General features: G+C 33.3%; 2 protein-coding genes across 2 annotated transcripts; both read left to right on the top strand.

Moving 5' to 3' along the window:
• The first annotated feature begins 13548 nt into the window (after window positions 1-13548).
• On the top strand, window positions 13549-16605 carry LOC149375513 (uncharacterized). The gene is made up of 6 exons (XM_089598580.1): window positions 13549-14184; window positions 14404-14757; window positions 14806-15193; window positions 15236-15519; window positions 15652-16291; window positions 16412-16605. The coding sequence occupies exons 1-6, from the start codon at window positions 13549-13551 to the stop codon at window positions 16603-16605; spliced, it is 2496 nt and encodes an 831-aa protein (XP_089454706.1).
• A 98-nt stretch (window positions 16606-16703) lies between these two features.
• On the top strand, window positions 16704-18113 carry LOC149375512 (uncharacterized). Its single transcript, XM_089598579.1, has one exon. It carries the CDS (start codon window positions 16704-16706, stop codon window positions 18111-18113), a length of 1410 nt encoding a protein of 469 aa, XP_089454705.1.
• The last annotated feature ends 600 nt before the right edge of the window (window positions 18114-18713 follow it).

Genomic DNA, 18713 nt, shown 5'->3' with positions numbered 1-18713 from the left:
CAATTACTCCCAACTTTTTAGTAGCTGTAAATGCTCTTAGTAAAAAGTTTCAGAATAAAAATCATGATGTAGTTAATGTCTTTATAAATTTTTTCTGTGTACTGATATTATTTTTTATATATTAAAGTATTAAAGTAAATCATTACCATAATGTTTAGGCCATATGGAGGATGAATTATAAAATTTCAATGTTGATAAGATTTAGAAAAAATTCTCCATACGCGTAGTAAAAAATGAAACTTACTATAGAAAAATTTAAAAACTATAACTGATGGCGTTGTTATTACTACTACATTCTCACATCGAGCATGAAAACTTTTTTTCTATTATTAAATCTCTAAATTATTTTGATTTATTCAATACAAAATTATATAAGCGAAAAACAAAAGTTCCTCTTAAACGAGACAATCAAAATTAATAATAATTTGAATATTCATATTATAATTTACTTTTTACTTGAGTAACCGATTAAACAACATATATTTTGTAAAATATAATTTTATGATTAGAGCTCGCTGCACCTGCAATCACCAGTACAAATGTTTTTTTTCGGAAATTTTTAATTTAATCTTTCCAAAGAACAGTTTTCATACAATTTTTAGTTACAAGAAAGTATTCTTAAGGCTTGTTCTAGCCTTTTACCCAGTGTTGTATGTATTTTGTTACTAACTGACGTAGTAAAAATGATGAGAAAAATCCAGATTTAATCTCGTGCTACTCTTGAGAACGGGATGAAGAAGGTAGAAGTACGGTAAGATATAAACTTACTTCATCTGCAAGAACCAAAAATATTTTACTACAAAAAATTTTTAAAACAAGGAAAAAATCAACTTGTGGTTGTTTTAAAAAAGTCACTGTATGAAATTATTTAAAATTATGCCAGCCTTACGTTTGTAACAGTTATGTGATATTCATTGTTACAGGTAAATGATCAGGAAAATTTAGGTTAAACATCATGGTAGTATTAGAAATGAGACAAGGAATCTATCAAGATGGCAAGATTCATGCTAACCCACTAAACTGGTAACCTCAAAGTCACAAAATTGTTTTTCGCCTTCTTACCTTAAAATAACACCTTTGCCACTGGATTTTAGGTTCTCAGGTGGAAAAACAGTAACTCGTTCGAAAAGGCTTCTTCATAAACCTCGTTACGCCCCTCGTCTTCGGCTGGTGCTGTAAATCTCCTGATGTGCCCTTGCAATCTCGTACGTAATATACTATTACTTTTGTAAATTTTGAAATAAAGCACAATATTGAACAATGTATTTTTCTTAAATGACAAGGAAAACACCATGAAACTGACATAAAAATTATGACATGTTGTGTAAAAAAAAGACTAAAAGGTCTTAACTCTTTTGTAAATTGAGATCATGTTTTGTACAAAAAGTTATAAGTAATTGCACTCAAGACAATAATCTTGAGCGTTGTTAACTGATAAGACAGCAGAATAGTAACTTATACTTGAAACATACTGCATTATGTACTTACGTATGTAATTAGCCAACGTGACTCGGAAACGCTAAGTCAGTATATAAGATGATAGTTCTAATAGTATGACAACGTAATTATTACTGTTATCATGCCCTTGAGTTATAAGCGGTAAAATAAAGTATCTATTTGCGTTCAATCGATCTAAGGAAGTGAATATTATCTTTAACTGAACCAAAATAACTTTGTTTTTAAAATAAAAAATTTATTTTTAAAGTGGTTTATTTCACAAAACTACAGCATTATTATTTAAAACTTCATCAAATGTTACCTATTGGGTACCGGTCATTACTATCTACGACCATGAGGTAAGAAGTTGCCGGGAGGGGGGGGGGTCAATATCTGATGGTTTCTTTTACTCTCTACTTTTATAGAATAATGTGACAAATAAAGCCTTGTTATTTTTAATTATATTATGTTTTGTTCCTTTTTTGTGACATATTTGCATTTCATGTTGCAAAAGCAAAGAAATTGATGTACAACTTAATTTATTTTCCAAAACTTCTATCACAAAATAAAAACTGCTTAAGGCGTTCATTGTATTATCCTGAAGATAGTCATTTCATTTTATCTTTGAGACAACAACTTTTTTTTCTTCTTAACTTTATTAAACAGCTGAACCATGAATATTTAAAATATTTATGTATGGTAAAATAAAGAAAAAAAAATTTTCATTATTCATATACTAAAATATTGAATACTCAATAATTGGAAATGTTTGTTTTACTGTTATACAGAAATATTTTCTATTACCTAATTAAAAGAATTCGAACTATTCCTAGTAGGAAAATACAAAAAACTATAGCATTTATTTTTCTTCAATGATACAGGTTATGAGGTATATTAACATATGCAAATAAGCCTAAATAAAAATTTTATAGGAGTGTGCAAATTCTCAATAGTTATCTTATAACATTGCTTACAATTGTAAAGATACTTTGAATAATTTACTTTCAAATAACTAGTACTATTGTAACTGTACAAGTTGCTTTACGCAGAAACAAAGACGAACACTTTTGAGAAAAAAGGTAATTTATTCGATTAAGCAAGGATTAAGTGGTAGTTTACAGTAAGGCTTCCGTCGCGAAAGTGACGTTTTTTCTATCCTTTGTTTTAAACTACAAAACAAGTTGCCATGGCAACTACTACTAAAAAATAAAATAATAACGCTTATGTTCGAATGTCTCGTGATGACCGTCCACGAGAGGGAAAGGAACCTCCTCTTCACCCTTACTTCTCTCGCCCCGTAAATTCACCGACAGAATACATCTGTAGTGTCAAATCGGCCCTGAACGACACCTCCTCTTCCGTTGTCAGGCACGCAAACATTGACACAACGATCGTATCAACGACCGCTATGCTTGAGACATTCGACGAAGCACCTCCTTTCACATAAAAAAACTAAACACTTTCTTATTAAAGAGAAGGAGAGGAAAAATTTACAATTAGTTGCTTAGATAAGCCAACCCTGTCGGGAACAATTATTTTAAACTTATTAATTTGTAAATTACTCTGTCAGAAGGGCAATGGTACGGCTTAATTGAAATGGTAATAATTTTTATTGTAGTGACATTAACAATAACGATAATAATCATCGGAATAGTAATGTTAATAATGATGTTAGTGGCACTTACAATGATAATAATAATGACAATGATGATAACGAAAATTATGTTTAAAATAAAGTTTTTTTTAATAATGATAATAATATACCATGACTATAACTGAGATGATAATAATACGCATCGTTCTGAAGTTATTTCTGATAAAACAATTTTTTCCAGTTACAAGTACAGTTTCTTTTTTTTTATAGAACACGAATCATCGATTAAATGACTTTTTCTTTTGAATTATTATAGACAAATTTCTGTAAGGCTCTATGATTTTTTTTTTTTTAATTGTTTTTAAAAAATTTATCGCATGAAAAAAAGTTACATTAGAGTTGTTTTTAAATTTTCAACGAATATTTATCTTCCTGAGTCATATAACTATTATAACACTTAAAAGTAGATAAATTTAAAACAAGTTTTTTTAGGAGGTTTACTTTCTTTTTTTTTATCAGCAGTAAGCTGAAATGGATAGCTTATTGTCTTATTGTTAAATCAAATCTTACCACATATTTTTTTATGATCTACATATATATGGATTTAATAAGGTATTCACTAACTTTTTTACATGATAAAAATATTTAAATATTTTTTACATTACTATACGTTATCTTTTGGTTAATTCATCACATTAATATATAATCGCGTAAATCACTCTAATACTTAAACAAATGTTAGTCACAACCTTAAGAATAAGGTAGCTATTAAAGTAGTTAAAAAATATTTCTTTACCCAAAAAACATCTAAAAAAATTGTGTTTGAAATAAGTCTCATAATTAGTAATTATACATAGAAAGATACGTATATGTACAATTCTTGTTATAAAAGCTTTATTTTTTGATCAATTCAATAGTACTCTTTTGAAATTCCATTCCGTACTCAATAAATTGAAAATGTCACTTTTGGAGACGGTAGAGATGGATTAGGAAGATATTACTTTAATGGAGATTTTGCCAGACAAAAGTGAGAGAGTAATAGGTAGAAAGTATAACTCAAACATAATTTAAATAGGAATCAAGTGTAAATAAGCAAATAACTATGTAAATTAAGGGAGAAGTGTGGGGGAGCTTATAGAGAGCAGGGGAGCTGAGACTGACTTTTTTCTATACAACTATGTAATATAAACAGACATATACACTATGGGGACTTTACCTTCTGCTTGCCTTACGTGACAATCCCTATAACTTCAACTTTACAAGGAGTTAAAGTTTTGTATTAAGTTTTTAATTAAAAAAACTTTGTCATCAGAAAGAAATAACTTTTTTCTGAAAAAATTTTCTTCTTTTTTTGTGTATTGATTTTTTATAGGTCTTATAATCATCTCAGCCAAAATAGACAATTTGTTTCCATTCTAAAATTAAATAAGAATTTAATCGTCGATAACAAAGAATTACATAATGATATATTTGCTTTATAATTTTTATTTGAAATGCTTGCACATTTAACCTAAAACCAATACCAACACCTTATATAGAAATTATCTTACGATATTTCAACGATCCAATAAATAATTATTAATTTTTAATTTTTTTATTTTTTTTGAAATGTCTTGGAACGTCTTGTCAATGCATCTTTTCTAAAAAAAACTTTTTACTACATTTAGAATAAAATTTATGTTTTTCTGGCTTTGTTTTGCAATGAATTTACATATGCTGACGTAAATGTGGCACTTTTTTATATTTTACTTGACATGTAATGCATTCATTATTTAATAGTTACACTAGATATGATGCATCATTATTTTGACATCAATAATTCTATACTGTAGAGAGATATTTATTAGTCAAGATATGCGTCTTTGCAGACTGTGTGTATCTACCTCTAAATAACTCTATACTGTAGAGAGATATTTATTAGTTAAGATATGGGTCTTTGCAGACTTTGTGTATCAACCTCTAATGTAAGTTCTGCCTTAACTGTATAATATTTTCTTATTAGGATTTCTATTTTAATTTAATAAGCTCAAAAAAACCATATATCTGAGTGTATACTAGGTAAAAAAAACGTGACTATTGTTATTTTCTATTTTTATAGTTTTGGAAGTTTTTGCATTGTCACAACAAATACGATGTTTTGACTTTATTCTTATTAATAAATTAATAATAACTATTTATTATGAGACTTTTTTTGTTTTAGATATTAATGTCTTTAAGTTATCTTTTGAATGATAAAAAAGATTTGTTGAAGACTTTTACTTTAAACAGTTTGTTTGTATCTAAAAGCTGTATTATGATTGTAATCAATTTAGTAAAGTTTGATTCTCTATTCTTAATTCCATTTAGAAACTGTTAAAATTGTATCTATAAGAATGAAATTAAAATATATTAATTTTTTTTCAGATTGTACTTTAAAAAATGTTTTAACATAGTCTGATTCAAAATTTTAGTGAAATTTCAATGACTTGTTATTTTCTTACGTAGTAATATTAAAAATATATTTGTCCGTGCTAAATAAAACTAAGGTTTTACTTAAAAAAATCTGACCTTTCATGCTTGGACTGTACATATATATGCTAGTGGAGCTCTACCATCTGCACGCTCTACGTGCCAACCCCCTACTTGTCTAACTTAAAAAAAAGTCTTTTGATAAAATATAATAGAAACATATGTAATATTTTAATATTTTAATGTTTTATTAGAATTGGAAGAAGTACGAGATAAAAGGGTTAAAGGAATGATCTAAAGCGTATACTTTTAACGTCGCAATTTTTGAGACTGAGTAGCTGAGTTGCACGGGTTTAATTGTCAATTTTGCCCAAAAGTTTTTGGCTGATAAGGACACCCACCAGTTTGTTGGGGCCTTAGTGTACTAAACAAATAATTTTTGAATGTGTCTAGATATACTTTCATATAAATATATTCCTATAATACTAATTAATTGATGAAATTACTTGATAATGGGGACAAAACAGGCTAACCCCCACCCCCTCATTAACAAATTAAAATTTTTCTTAGATACTTGTTATTTTTGTATTTGTCGGCACCTCACCTCCACTGTAAAATAACTTAAATATATATTTCTTCTGTTTTATTAGTTTCTGTATAAATAACAATAAATTTAGTTATGAAACAACAATTTTCCAAACAAAGGTAGTTTATGAGGGGTAAAGTCTCAATGGAATACCGAATACGCTTACGTTTAAATCTTTTTATATTAGATACTTATTTTGGTGGGTATGTCTACACCCCCTTTCGCACCGTTTTCTAAAAACCTCTTATAATACTGTTTTTTGATGTCCATTATAAAATATAGGAAAAAGTATAATTTTTTGTTTGGATTGTTTTTTTTGTATATTGGACAACAAGCTGCTCTATTTTATTAAAACTATACTTTTATTTTTCTTGTCACCTGTCATCTTTCGCAATTGTATTACCTCATATGTATTGATGCTTACAATACCATCATTCATATTAACCTCAATGAAAAAAATTAAAATAACAATAGGTTTTTACTGTTTTTCCTTATCTATTTTTCCACACCACCCATAAAGCAAATAGACAGGCGCAATGACTTTCTTTTGTTGTGATCATTGATTTATTAGTATATAAATTTTTATATTTTGTACATGTAAATATGCAAAATAATATAAACATTTGTTTAGTGATTTGAAATTCATACAATGATGTAATAATAACAACCGTGTAAGTCATTGCTAATAAGTCCTGTGCGCAATCTTATTAAAGCCGTAGGAAGAAATACTAGAGCATATAGTATTTAAGTTCTTCTATTTATTTATTATTTGTTGAAAATCATTCAATAAAGAAACACACTTAAACAAGTATTCACTTATACATAAAGAAAAAAGAAAAATATTTTGATTCCAGTAAAGTAAAAACTTTTTTTGAAGAGACGCTATGAAACGTCACCATAAAAATGTACATACAAGAGGTAACCATCAGAAAAATTAATTTTTAATTAAATGTAATCCTAATTTTAACTTTGTTTTTATTGAAATGCATTTATATTTATACTAGTAGAGCTCTGCCCACTGCACGATCCACGCGCCAACCCCTCCCCCCTTGTTGTGTTAAAAGTCTAATTCTTTAAAAATAAGCTTTGGAGTAAAATTTTATAAAGCCTTTAAAAATGATAAAATTAATTGTTAGTATGGACAAAAATATGTTATAGTATATTTAACAGAATTCAGAAGACTACGGTATTTTTCGAAAATACTTAGGAATACATGCTCTACGCTGTAAATAATTACTGGGCTGCTTTTAAGGAAATATGAAGAACAAGCTGCTAATTTTAAATAAAAGTGGTAAAGTTTATATAAAAAAAGAGATGTGCCCTTGACTTTTTTTATGGTGAACTTTATTATTCCTTCTAGTGGCCCCCTTTTTTGAATGAACTGTCTTTCTTGTATGTGTTAATAAATATTTCGAGAATCTCGTTCTAAACTCTTACAACTATGTCTGCCCCCTGCATGCTCTCCGCACCAACTTCCATAATTGCTAATATAGATTTACAAAGTTTGAAAAAAAACACAAAATATATTTATTGTTACTCAAAATTGGTGTATGTAATAAATGTTAAAAATTACGATATTGTTAGAATTACAAATTGATTTTGTTTTAACGGTATCATTAGTTGATTGTTTTTTTTCTTTTAATTTTTTGTAACAAAAATTTTGGCCCATTAGTATTTACTTATTCGTTTACTCCTACCTTAATAAATTCATTTTAAAAAGTTACAAAATATCCAAACAAAAATATGACAGTGAATTAGACTCCCAAATTGCAACGAAAAAAAATAATTCTTCCTTTTACATCTACAGAGAACTTGAAGTCTTAATTTAAAGTTGGAGATGTATCTGTAAAAGGAAATTATTACTATTACGACTATTTTTCAAGAAATAAGAAAACTTAAGAAAAAATTTTTTTTCATCGATGGTCCTGGTTGATCTGGAAAAAATTTTGTACACAAAACATTAACTTACTGTTTTGTATAAAATAAAAAAAAATTCTTAGAATGGCTTGGACAGGTATTACTTTTATTCTTCTGTCAAAGAAAATAACCACTCACAGAACTTTCAGACTTCCTCTAGACTTAAGCACTATAGAAAGTGCTTTCTTCGAGTTTAAGCCAAATAAACAAAAATTACGTAATGTAGAAGTAATTATTTGGGGTGAAGCTTCTATGATACCGAAAAAATAGTTAGAAATCGTTGATAGGACTTTGAAAGATTAATCTAGTAGTAATAAACCTTTTTGAAATAAAACAATAATTTTAGGCGGAGACTTCCGTCGAATTTTTCTAGTAGTAAAAACGGAAGTAAAATAACTTTTGTTCAGTAAAGCATACAATTTTTTCAATGTTTGGCCTTTGTTTAGTATTTTTTATTTAAAAAATAATATACGTTCGATTAAAAAAAAATTTTCTTCATTGCTACTGGATATAGGAGAAGGCAAAATTAAAACTTGTAGAATTCCTCAGATATGGAGAACAAATAATAAATGTTTTAGCATTTTTAATAAAGATAATGATTTTTTTTTAAGTAAAGGTATATTAACATCTCACAATGAATACACACATTTTTTAAAGAAAAAAAAATTTTAAATAATACGGTAGGAACATTAGTAACGTATAATAGTATTGATAAAGCAACTCACAAAGGAGTCGATAAATCAGACGACAATATTTATATTAATTTTCCTACAAAATGTTTAAATAGTATTGAAGACGGTCTTCCTTAACACAAATCAAATTTAAAAACTAACGCATATGTTATGTTCATATGAAACTTTAACATTTCTGGAGGACTTTGCAATGGAACAAGATTACGAATTACAAAATTATTAAAATACAACATTGAAGCTAAAATAATCACAGGTGAAAAAAAAAAAAATGTCTTTATTCCAAAAATAACACTAAATACGAACAATTCTTCTTCGCTACCATTTATATTGTGAAGAAAACAATTTCCATTTACCATAGCTTTTTCTACGTCTATCAATAAATCTCAAGGTCAGAGTTTTGATGCCTTAGGATTATGCTTTAGAAAACCGTTATTTTTTCATGGATAATTATATGTTGCATTGTCTAGAAGTAGAAACCAAAAAAAAATTTTTATCCATATTGAATCAGAAAACGAATTTAAAATTGAAAAGATTGTTTGGAATGAAATTTTTGAGTGACAAAAAATTTATTCTATCGTTTATTACTATTTTTATTCTTTCTTGCAAGTTTTTTCTTTCATCAAAAAAGCAAATTTTAGTACCGTCTAGTACCCGGATTTATAAAATTATTAACAATCCGTTGAATGTAATATGTTTTTAGATACACCAACACAGACGAAAAATTTTATCAGTGTGACAAATGTAACTCAAAATTTTCAAATCAAGAGTGTTCATCATCGCACGAAAAAATTTACAAAAAAAACTTTTTGTGTGTGATCTATGTAGCATAATAATATTAGAGAGGAAAAACTATTTGCATCACACAAAGGAATGTCGAAACATTGAGAAAAATTTTAAGTGTATAGAATGTGGGAAATGTTCTAAAAGATATTGTCTCTTACAGAGACATTTAAAAAGTCATGAAGAAAACGTTAAAAAAAATATTTGTCAAGACTGTGGGAAAGGTTATGTGAGAGCAGAACTTTGAAAGAGACATTTTAGAGATTGTAATTAAAATGAATATCGTAAGTAAGTTAATAGTAACAAAAACTTTATACATATATATATATATTATACTAGTGGGGCTAACGCCCTCCTATGTGCTCATCGTGCCAACCCCCCACTAACAGATTGAGTAGACAAAATAACGACATTACTAGTGTATTTATCAATGCAGGCTGAAAACTAGTTCACAACAGCAGAATAAGTGACTCACAAACGAGTTGATAAAACATATGATTAACTTAACAAAATTAAATTAACATAAATATTAATTTTTCAATAGTATTTTGAAATAATATTAGAGAGGATCTTCCACCACATGAATTAAAATTAAAAATAAATAGTAGTGTTAATAAGAACTTTAAGTATATCAGACGGTCTCTGTAGAGGCACAAGATTAAAAATAACAAAATTATTTAAGTATAATATAGAAGCAGAAATTACTATGGGAGAAAAAAAAGCAAAGCTTACATTCCTAGAATACCATTTAATTCTGGCACCTTATTATCATTACCTTTTGTCTTCTATAGAAAACAGTTTCCCGTTGTATTAGCATGTTCTATATTTATTCACAAATCAGAAGAACAGAGTTTTGATTCTTTAGAATTATGTTTTAAAAAAACCTTCATTCTCTTACGGACAATTATCCATTGCTGTATTAAAATGTAAAAATCCAAAAAGAATTTTTACTCAAATTGCATTCGAGAATTCATCAGAAATTAAAAATATTGTTTAGCTAGAAATTTTTCAGTTATTCAAAAATATGTAACCTTGAAGATCATCACATTTAAACAGACGTATGTTAATTCATAAAAACCATGAAAAACTAATTATGTGAAAAATGTGGAAAGGGTTTTAAAAGAACAGATGGGTTAAAATGACACGTGAAATGTCACAACATTAAGCTAACAGAATAAATTATGGTTTTAAAAGCTTAATTGTGTTTGTCTATTTAATCATATCTCCTTCCGAATTCTGTCTTTCTGTTAATCAAGTCCTCAGGTAATCAAGAATTTTACATTTGGGTAAAGTAGGCATGGACCAGAAAGAGATTTGAAATGTAAAAGTTCAATTAAGTTAAACAAATAATGGTACTTCAGAGACATATAGTGAGTAAGGGAAATCGAATAGACAGAGAAAGACCTATGATCAGTGACTTAAATAATCCTCAAAACGAGGTATGACTTGGGTACTAAATTGCGTATATTTTTTCACATTTATGATGGTAAAACATTAGATAAATAAGTATTTTATTGGGGGGGAAGTGGAGGGAAAGCAAGGGGGAGATGAGGGGGAGCGGGGGGGAGCTTACTTAAATATAATTTGATTAAAAATGACGCTAAAACGAGAAAATAACTACGTAAATCGAGGGGGAGCTGAGTGGGTGCTGAGGGGGTGCGGAAAGAGTGGGGGGGCTGAGACTTACTTTCGTCAATACAACTAAATGATACAGGAAGATATATATATATATTTATATATACAAACTTTCACAATAATTATCTTCTTGCAAATTATTTTTCTGTATGAAACAAATAATACATTTTTATGATTTCTTATTGAACATGTGTCTTAAGTTGATTTTTAACAACATTGTCTTATAATATAACGGAATATTTTATGATTAATGAGTCAATAGAACTTTGTGATTACTTCGTTCCATTTATTGTTGATAGTGATCGCATGCAGAGTGCGCAACTATTAACTTATAATGAATAATTAATTTATCAAAAGCAATGCAAAAATTATAAAAATCATCATGTTATTACATTCTATCTTAAAATTCAGCGCGTGAATAGCATTGATCAGGTTATTTTTTAATAGAAGATTGTTAAAAACAAAATGCTGAACTTTTTCATTTCACTAATAAATTTTGAACTGGAAAGAGGGGATTAGCGTGCAGAGCCACATATATAAACTAGTAGGGCTCTTTTCTATTCGCTAACCCTCCAAAAGAAAGACCTTAAAAGACAAATGAATTTTATTTTTGATTGAATTTTTTAGCCACAGGATTAACTGATCATCTAATATGAATGTTCAAAACGATATGTCAAAGAAAAAATAGAATCATCCTTACGGATGGTCCTTGTGATCCAGGAAAAACATTTCTATACAAATTCTTAATATATTACTTTATTTCTCTTGACAAAAAATTGATAGAAGTAGAGATAATGGTTTGGGGAAGAGCTTTCATAATCTCAAAAAAATTATTAGAAATGGTCTATAGAACTTTGCGTGATTTATGTTATACAGAAAATTAATAGTTATAGGAGGAGATTAAAATCCTGCTCACGAGAACGCGTTTTTAAAATGTAAACAAAGACCCTGAAGCTGCTGTTGCTGGTTGCGAGAGAGTACGGCCGAACTCAAACACATTTTTAAACGTCACATCCATGAACTAGCTTTTACACTTACATGTTAATTTACCAGCAAGTAAAATTTCGGCTTTACTGGCTTTTCTCGCTCGCAGGCACGAGCAGTTAGGCTTTGTCTCTCGAGCAGATCAATCGCTCAGCAAAGCATAGTTGCGTCGTTAACAACCTTCTGCGACTTTTAACGTCGAACTTGCCGAGTCTCGCTTAGCTCAAAGATTGTTCTGTTTTATTGTTTTTTTCTTCTCATCTAATCTTGTTAATACTTTCAGTTGTTTCTTTATTCCGTTTTTCAAACAAGCAAGCAAGCACACATATTTTTGTTATATTATTAAGTTTACATTTATTGTTACCTGTTGGTTAATAAATCTGATTTTAAAAGTTAAACGAAACGAGTGCGTGATTTATTTATATTCTCGAGTTTCTTGCGAGATTTTGTCAAGCCCTCGAAGAAACACTTTTGACGCTGTAAAGGCAATACTTTGATCCGGCGGCATAAAAGTCGATATCGCGATACGCCGTTGGCTATTTAATTAAAAATTTATGGTTGGCATTGTCGCGAAAATAAACATGGTAGCAGAGCGTGGTTGCCTTTACTAGTGCCAAACAGTGACTTGAATTCAAGCATTTGGAAAAGGCTTAAACTATTTTCAAGGATTTTGTACACCGTCGGCATCGACTGCACAAATCATATCCTTGGACTTGAGAGGAGAGAGTCGTCGTCAACAGGCAACACTCGGGCATTAGTGCTTATCATTTCAAGGCCTCCTTATTCATCGGCTCATACAACTCAGCTCGACCAGCGTATCTTCAGCGGTATTTTGATGAGCTGGAGTTGGTGGGAGAGGTCGGTGTTGTCATACGTTGCTTCGGCTAAGGTACAGTGTCTCTTCGCTCTCTTCCTCTCGCTCCTTTGTTTTTAAAACATCTCGCACTCGTCGTTTTCAAGGCCAAATAGGTCGGTTATTTATTTAAATTCCAAAGGTTCTCGAATTTTTGAATGCTTATACATCTAGCCTTGTACGTAACGGAATATTTGCTTCCTTTTGTTTATATCGCACCTTTCTTTTCGTTCGTGAGCATTATTTTGTTTTTACAAGTTCGTTGTTTCTTTGGCATTTCATCAATAATATGGAAGGATTACTTGAAGAGCAATTAGTTAACTTCGAACTCGTTATGGATTTCCAAAAAACAATGTTAAAAACTCCTAAAGAAAAGCGTTCGATTGGTTGGTTTAAGAAGCAACTCGAAAATTTAGAATAACAGTGGGATGAATTTTATAAGCCGCACAAGAAACTTCTAGCATCAAAGGAAAGATTTAAGGACGAGAAATATTTCGAGGAAGACTATTATTCCTCAGCGATTACACAATATACAAATACGAAGACTTTGATCTTAGGAGTAATAAATCCAGGACGCAATCAGTCATCGTTACAGGGTGATAATAATTATGTCGATATAACTATGGAAAGCCCCTCCTATAGATCCCCTCTACCAAAAATCGAGCTGCCAAAATTTTCGGGTAAGCAACTTGAATGGGAAACATTCAAGGGAATGTTTATCGCGCTTGTACATGACGCTCCTACCATTCCGCCAATCTTGAAGTTGCAATACCTAATTCTCTCGCTCGAAGGTGAAGCGGCTAATCGATTCAAAAATCTTCAGATTACTGCCGAAAACTATGAAAGTGCTTGGTTGTCAATTCAAGATCGTTACGACAACAAAAAAGTTCTTCTCGCAACACACAGGTCTCATATCATTTCATGCCCGTCTATGCAAAAGAAATCGGTCGCTGAAATAAATTGCATTATGGACGTCGTGCGCGAGACCAAACAAGCTCTTGACAATTTGCGTATTCCCACTGAAAGAATGGGAGAGTTGTGGCTAACGCATCATATAGTAAGTAAGCTCGATACATCAACACGCTTAGAGTGGGAACGAGAGGCTGATAAGGGTAACGAATATCCGACATATAACTCACTCACCGAATTTCTCGAAAGGCTCGTTCGTGTGTTAGAAGCAGCTTCACCTACCACCTCAAGTAGCTCGAACTCTCAGTCGAAGTCAAGCTCGCAAAATTCATCGAACAAATTAAAATTGGTAGCTGCGCACACAACAGAAGTTACCTCAAACAAGAAAAATGCATCGTGTCTCTGCTGTCGTGGAACGCACTATCTTTTCGCATGTCAAAACTTTAAAAATTTAAGCTTGTCTCAAAGATATGATTTTTGCAAAAAAAAGAAGTTGTGTTTGAATTGTCTTCAAACTTCTCATTTTGCCAAGCATTGCCCTTCGCCTAAACGATGCTTTGTCTATCAGGGCAAACACCACACAAGGTTACATAACGATTCTCAAGGATCGACATCAAAACCTGCAGTTGTAAACGACTCTTTGTCATCGTCTGACTCTAGAGACGCTTCTTCAGTCCATTTTTCGAGTCAGGGAATTGCTAAGAGTGTTTCAGCAGGCAAATCAATTCTTTTGGCTACTGCATCTGTAGCGCTAGCAGACGCACATGGCAACAAGGTCACTGTGCATGCTCTCATCGATCCAGGAGCTGAGAGATCATTCGTCGCAGAACATGTGCTTTCGCAGCTTTCACTCAAAGCTCAGAAAATCTCTTGCTTGATAACTGGCGTGGGAGCTGAGGTAACTTCGATCGCTCGAAAGAAAGTAAGTATCTCACTGCTTTCTAACGTCGATAAAAATTTTGTCATTCAGTTTTCGGCTTTGGTGTTGGACAAACTCACTAATCTCTTGCCAAAAGTCGAAGTTGATCAAAACCAATGGTCACATACAAAAAGTCTCAACCTGGCCGATCCTTTATTCTTTAAGCCAAGTCGAATCGATTGCATCCTCGGTGCAGATGTTTATTCATCAATCATCATTGACGGCTTAGTGAAAGGTCCAGCGGGAACCCCAATAGCTCAGAACTCTGTGTTCGGATGGATTCTGACAGGAGCTCCTGCGAATAGTCAATCGTGTCATCATTCTTCAGTTCAGGTGTTTCACACATACACTGAACCCTCTCTCGATAAATTCATGGAGAAATTCTGGGAGATAGAGGAGGTCCCTCAAGAAAGACACTTCACCCCAGAAGAGCAATTTTGTGAAGATTACTTCTCTTTTACTTAAGCTCGTAACCCTTAAGGTCGTTTCGTCGTTCGACTGCCATTTTTTAAGCAAGTCTCATTTTCTGGTTCGCGAGATATAGCCGTCGCTTGTCTCTTTCGCTCTGAAAAGCGTCTAAACAAAAATCTACTCCTCGCCGACAAGTACAAAGCTTTCATGCAGGAGTACTTGGATTTAAAGCACATGGAATTAGTCCCGTTAAATCAAATTTCACGTGAAGCTTACTACATGCCTCATCATGCAGTTTTTAGACAAGATAAGCCTGAAAAAATCAGGGTAGTATTCAATGCTTCCCAAAAGGATGTAAGTAAATGTTCGCTTAATGATGCACTGTCTCCAGGTCCAAAACTTCAAGCGGACATCACAATCATCTTAACTCGATGGCGATTTCAAAAATTAGTTTTTGTTACTGATATTATCAAAATAATTCGACAGATTCTGATTCATCCTGATGATGCAGACTGGCAGCGCCTTGTGTGGCGACCCTTAGTTGAGCAGCCTTTGCAAGATTATAGAGCGCTTACCGTCACCTACGGCACGGCTCCAGCACCTTATTTGGCTCTTCGAGTACTCAAACAGCTGGCTCAGGACGGCCGTACGACGCATCCAGAGGCATCGAAGCTTCTGGACCATCAAATCTACGTGGACGACATATTCGGAGGCGCGGACGAAGTCGACTTAGCTATCGAACGACGTGATCAGCTGATTCAGCTTATGGCATCAGCAGGGATGGAGTTGGGTAAATGGTCAGCAAATAATCAAAGTCTTCTTGATGAAATCGTAGCTGGCAACATTGTTGAGGTCCCCGTCGACGTGGACGAGGCGGTATTAACGCTAGGTCTCAGGTGGCTTCCTCAAGCCGATAATTTTATTTTCAAACCTACAATAGCACCCTCTCCATCGATCATAACAAAGAGAATTATTCTCTCAGAAACTGCTAAATTATTTGATCCATTAGGTTGGCTTGCACCGGTCATCGTAACTGCAAAAATCATGATGCAGGATCTATGGATCAATAAGTTCGATTGGGACGTACCGATTCGAGGAGATCTCTTGCAGCAGTGGATGAAGTTCCGTAACTCTCTGACAAAATTAGACGTCATTAAAGTGCCCAGATAGATAGGTTGTTCTGAAACATTTTCTTGGCAGCTTCACGGTTTTGCTGACGCTTCAAAGTGAGCCTACGCTGCAGCAGTCTACGCTGTAGTTCCTGGTCAATCTTCGGTTCTTCTTATGGCCAAAACAAAGGTCGCTCCAACAAAAATGGAGACTCTTCCTCGGTTGGAGCTCTGTGGAGCACTGTTGCTTGTTCGCCTAACTAAGCACCTGCTACCTAAGCTGCATCGACAACCACAGTACATTCACTTCTGGACTCCAAAGTCGTGCTAAATTGGCTAAAAGGTCATCCATCAAGATGGCAAACCTTCATCGCCAATCGAGTAAGCGAAATTACATCTTTGTATCCACAAGCTGAGTGGCGACATGTAATGTCCTCGTACAATGCTGCCGACTGCGCAACTCGAGGACTTACACCTCAGCAACTCTCCGAACACAGCCTATGGTGGTCAGGACCCATATGGATGACGTCACCACAATCGACATGGCCTTCAACAACAGATGATGACTACGCCGATCAACAGAACATTCAAGCATTGGTAATGCAGGAGGCAGCTTTAAAAAAGCATGTCGACGACGACTGTCTGATATATTTGCAACGCTTCTCTAGTTTTGCTAAGATACGTCGTATCCTCGCCTATTGCGCGCGATGGATACTCAACGCTCGTCAGGTAACTGACAAACGTCAATACACTTACCTATCTGCTCAAGAGCTTTCTTGGGCTTCTGCCTCTTGTTTTAGAGCACTACAACGTCGACATTTTTTCATCGAATTGGAGCAGCTACAGGCCAACAAACCACTTTCTAAGCGAAGCAATTTGGTACGATTGGCACCCTACTTAGACAAGATTGGCCTCATTAGAGTTGGCGGCCGTTTAGAAAATGCTCCACTTCCATACAGTGAGCGACACCCTATCGTCCCGCCTGGCAATGACACAATTGTAAAGCGACTTGTCCAAGATACACACATTAATACACTGCATGGAGGAGTACAACTCATGCTCTCACAGTTGTACCGGACTGTGTGGATCACACGAGCCCATCAGCTCGTCACACGAGTCTACCGGAATTGCTACAAGTGCATCATACACAACCAGAAAAGTGGACATCAACAGATGGCTGCACTACCAGCTCAAAGAGTTACTCCACTACGTCCATTCGCCATAACTAGGATAGACTACGCAGGGCCAATCCCAGTGCTTTTTTCCAAAGGTCGGGGTGCAAAAAGCACGAAAGGTTATGTAGTAATTTTTGTTTGCTTTGTAGTCAGAGCTGTCCACATTGAGATCGTGTCTGATCTTACGACCGACGCATTCATGGCTGCGTATGATCGCTTCACAGCTCGACGAGGAGTCTGCGACACGATCTACTCAGACAACGCAACAACATTTCAAAGGGCATCGGCGGAGCTCGGCTGCATGTTTTCTGAGACCTCCGAGTTCAACAAAACGGTAGCTGGTCAACTTGCAACTAGAGGCACAACATGGAAGTTTATTCCACCACGAGCGCCCCACTTTGGCGGCCTATGGGAGGCTGCAGTACGCAGCTTCAAGTATCACTTTAAAAGAGTAATTGGCGACTCCAAGCTTACTTTTGAAGAGCTTTCTATGCTGGCAGCTAAGGTTGAAGCTTGTCTAAACTCTCTCCCTCTATCCCCATTGAGTACAGAGCCCACCGAACTAACAGCTTTAACACCAGGGCACTTTCTCATTGGTTCATCGTGCCTCTCACATCCAGAAGAAGTCGAGAAAACGTTGCAGTTAAGCACTAGTAATCGCTGAAATTTGCTATGCCAAATGCGCAACTCTTTCTGGAAACGTTGGAGAGGCGAGGTGTTACAACAGCTTCAGCAACGTAACAAGTGGTTACATCCTCAACCCAATCTACAAATAGATAATATTGTACTGTTAAGGGATGATCTTACTCCGCCAACGAAGTGGCCACTTGGAAGAGTCACGACGCTCCATCCTCGTAAGGACGGACTCGTCAGAGCAGTCACGGTCAAGACGGCTGATAGTAGCTTTGTACGCCATATCAATAAACAAATAAGTGTATCATGGTTATCTCGGTCTTTTCAGCATACATACAATCACACAGGTAGAAGTTTTTTGGATACAGTTTTTATAAAATTAAATCGAGTGCTTACTCCTTATCGATATCGTAACATTTTAAGTCTTAAGAAATTTTCTTTTTCTTGTGTCGTCTGTTCAGTTTTGTACCTGAATATTTGCCGTTAAACCTTTTCTAAATTTAAATTGCGTCACGTTCGTTATTCTTATATTAAAATTGAAGTAATTTTCCGATCATACGCCTTTATCATCGCGTACATTTGCAATGCCCAAGAGACCGTTTTACCTTTACTTTTGTACCTTTATTTATCA

Source organism: Copidosoma floridanum, unplaced genomic scaffold (genome assembly GCF_036245765.1).
Source record: "Copidosoma floridanum isolate Cflo_tuat_1 unplaced genomic scaffold, Cflo_Japanese_pri ptg000006l, whole genome shotgun sequence".
In the NCBI taxonomy this organism is placed as follows: domain Eukaryota; kingdom Metazoa; phylum Arthropoda; class Insecta; order Hymenoptera; family Encyrtidae; genus Copidosoma; species Copidosoma floridanum.
Note: the sequence above shows the minus strand (reverse complement) of the source record. Positions and strands in the feature narration are given on the sequence as shown.

Coding starts and splice junctions, on each gene's coding strand:
- LOC149375512 (XM_089598579.1), top strand. CDS start 16,704: ATGTCCTCGTACAATGCTGCCGACTGCGCAACTCGAGGACTTACACCT.
- LOC149375513 (XM_089598580.1), top strand. CDS start 13,549: ATGGAAAGCCCCTCCTATAGATCCCCTCTACCAAAAATCGAGCTGCCA. Junction 14,758..14,805: donor CTTCGATCGCTCGAAAGAAA/GTAAGTATCTCA, acceptor TTTGTCATTCAG/TTTTCGGCTTTGGTGTTGGA. Junction 16,292..16,411: donor GCAGCAGTGGATGAAGTTCC/GTAACTCTCTGA, acceptor ACGCTGCAGCAG/TCTACGCTGTAGTTCCTGGT.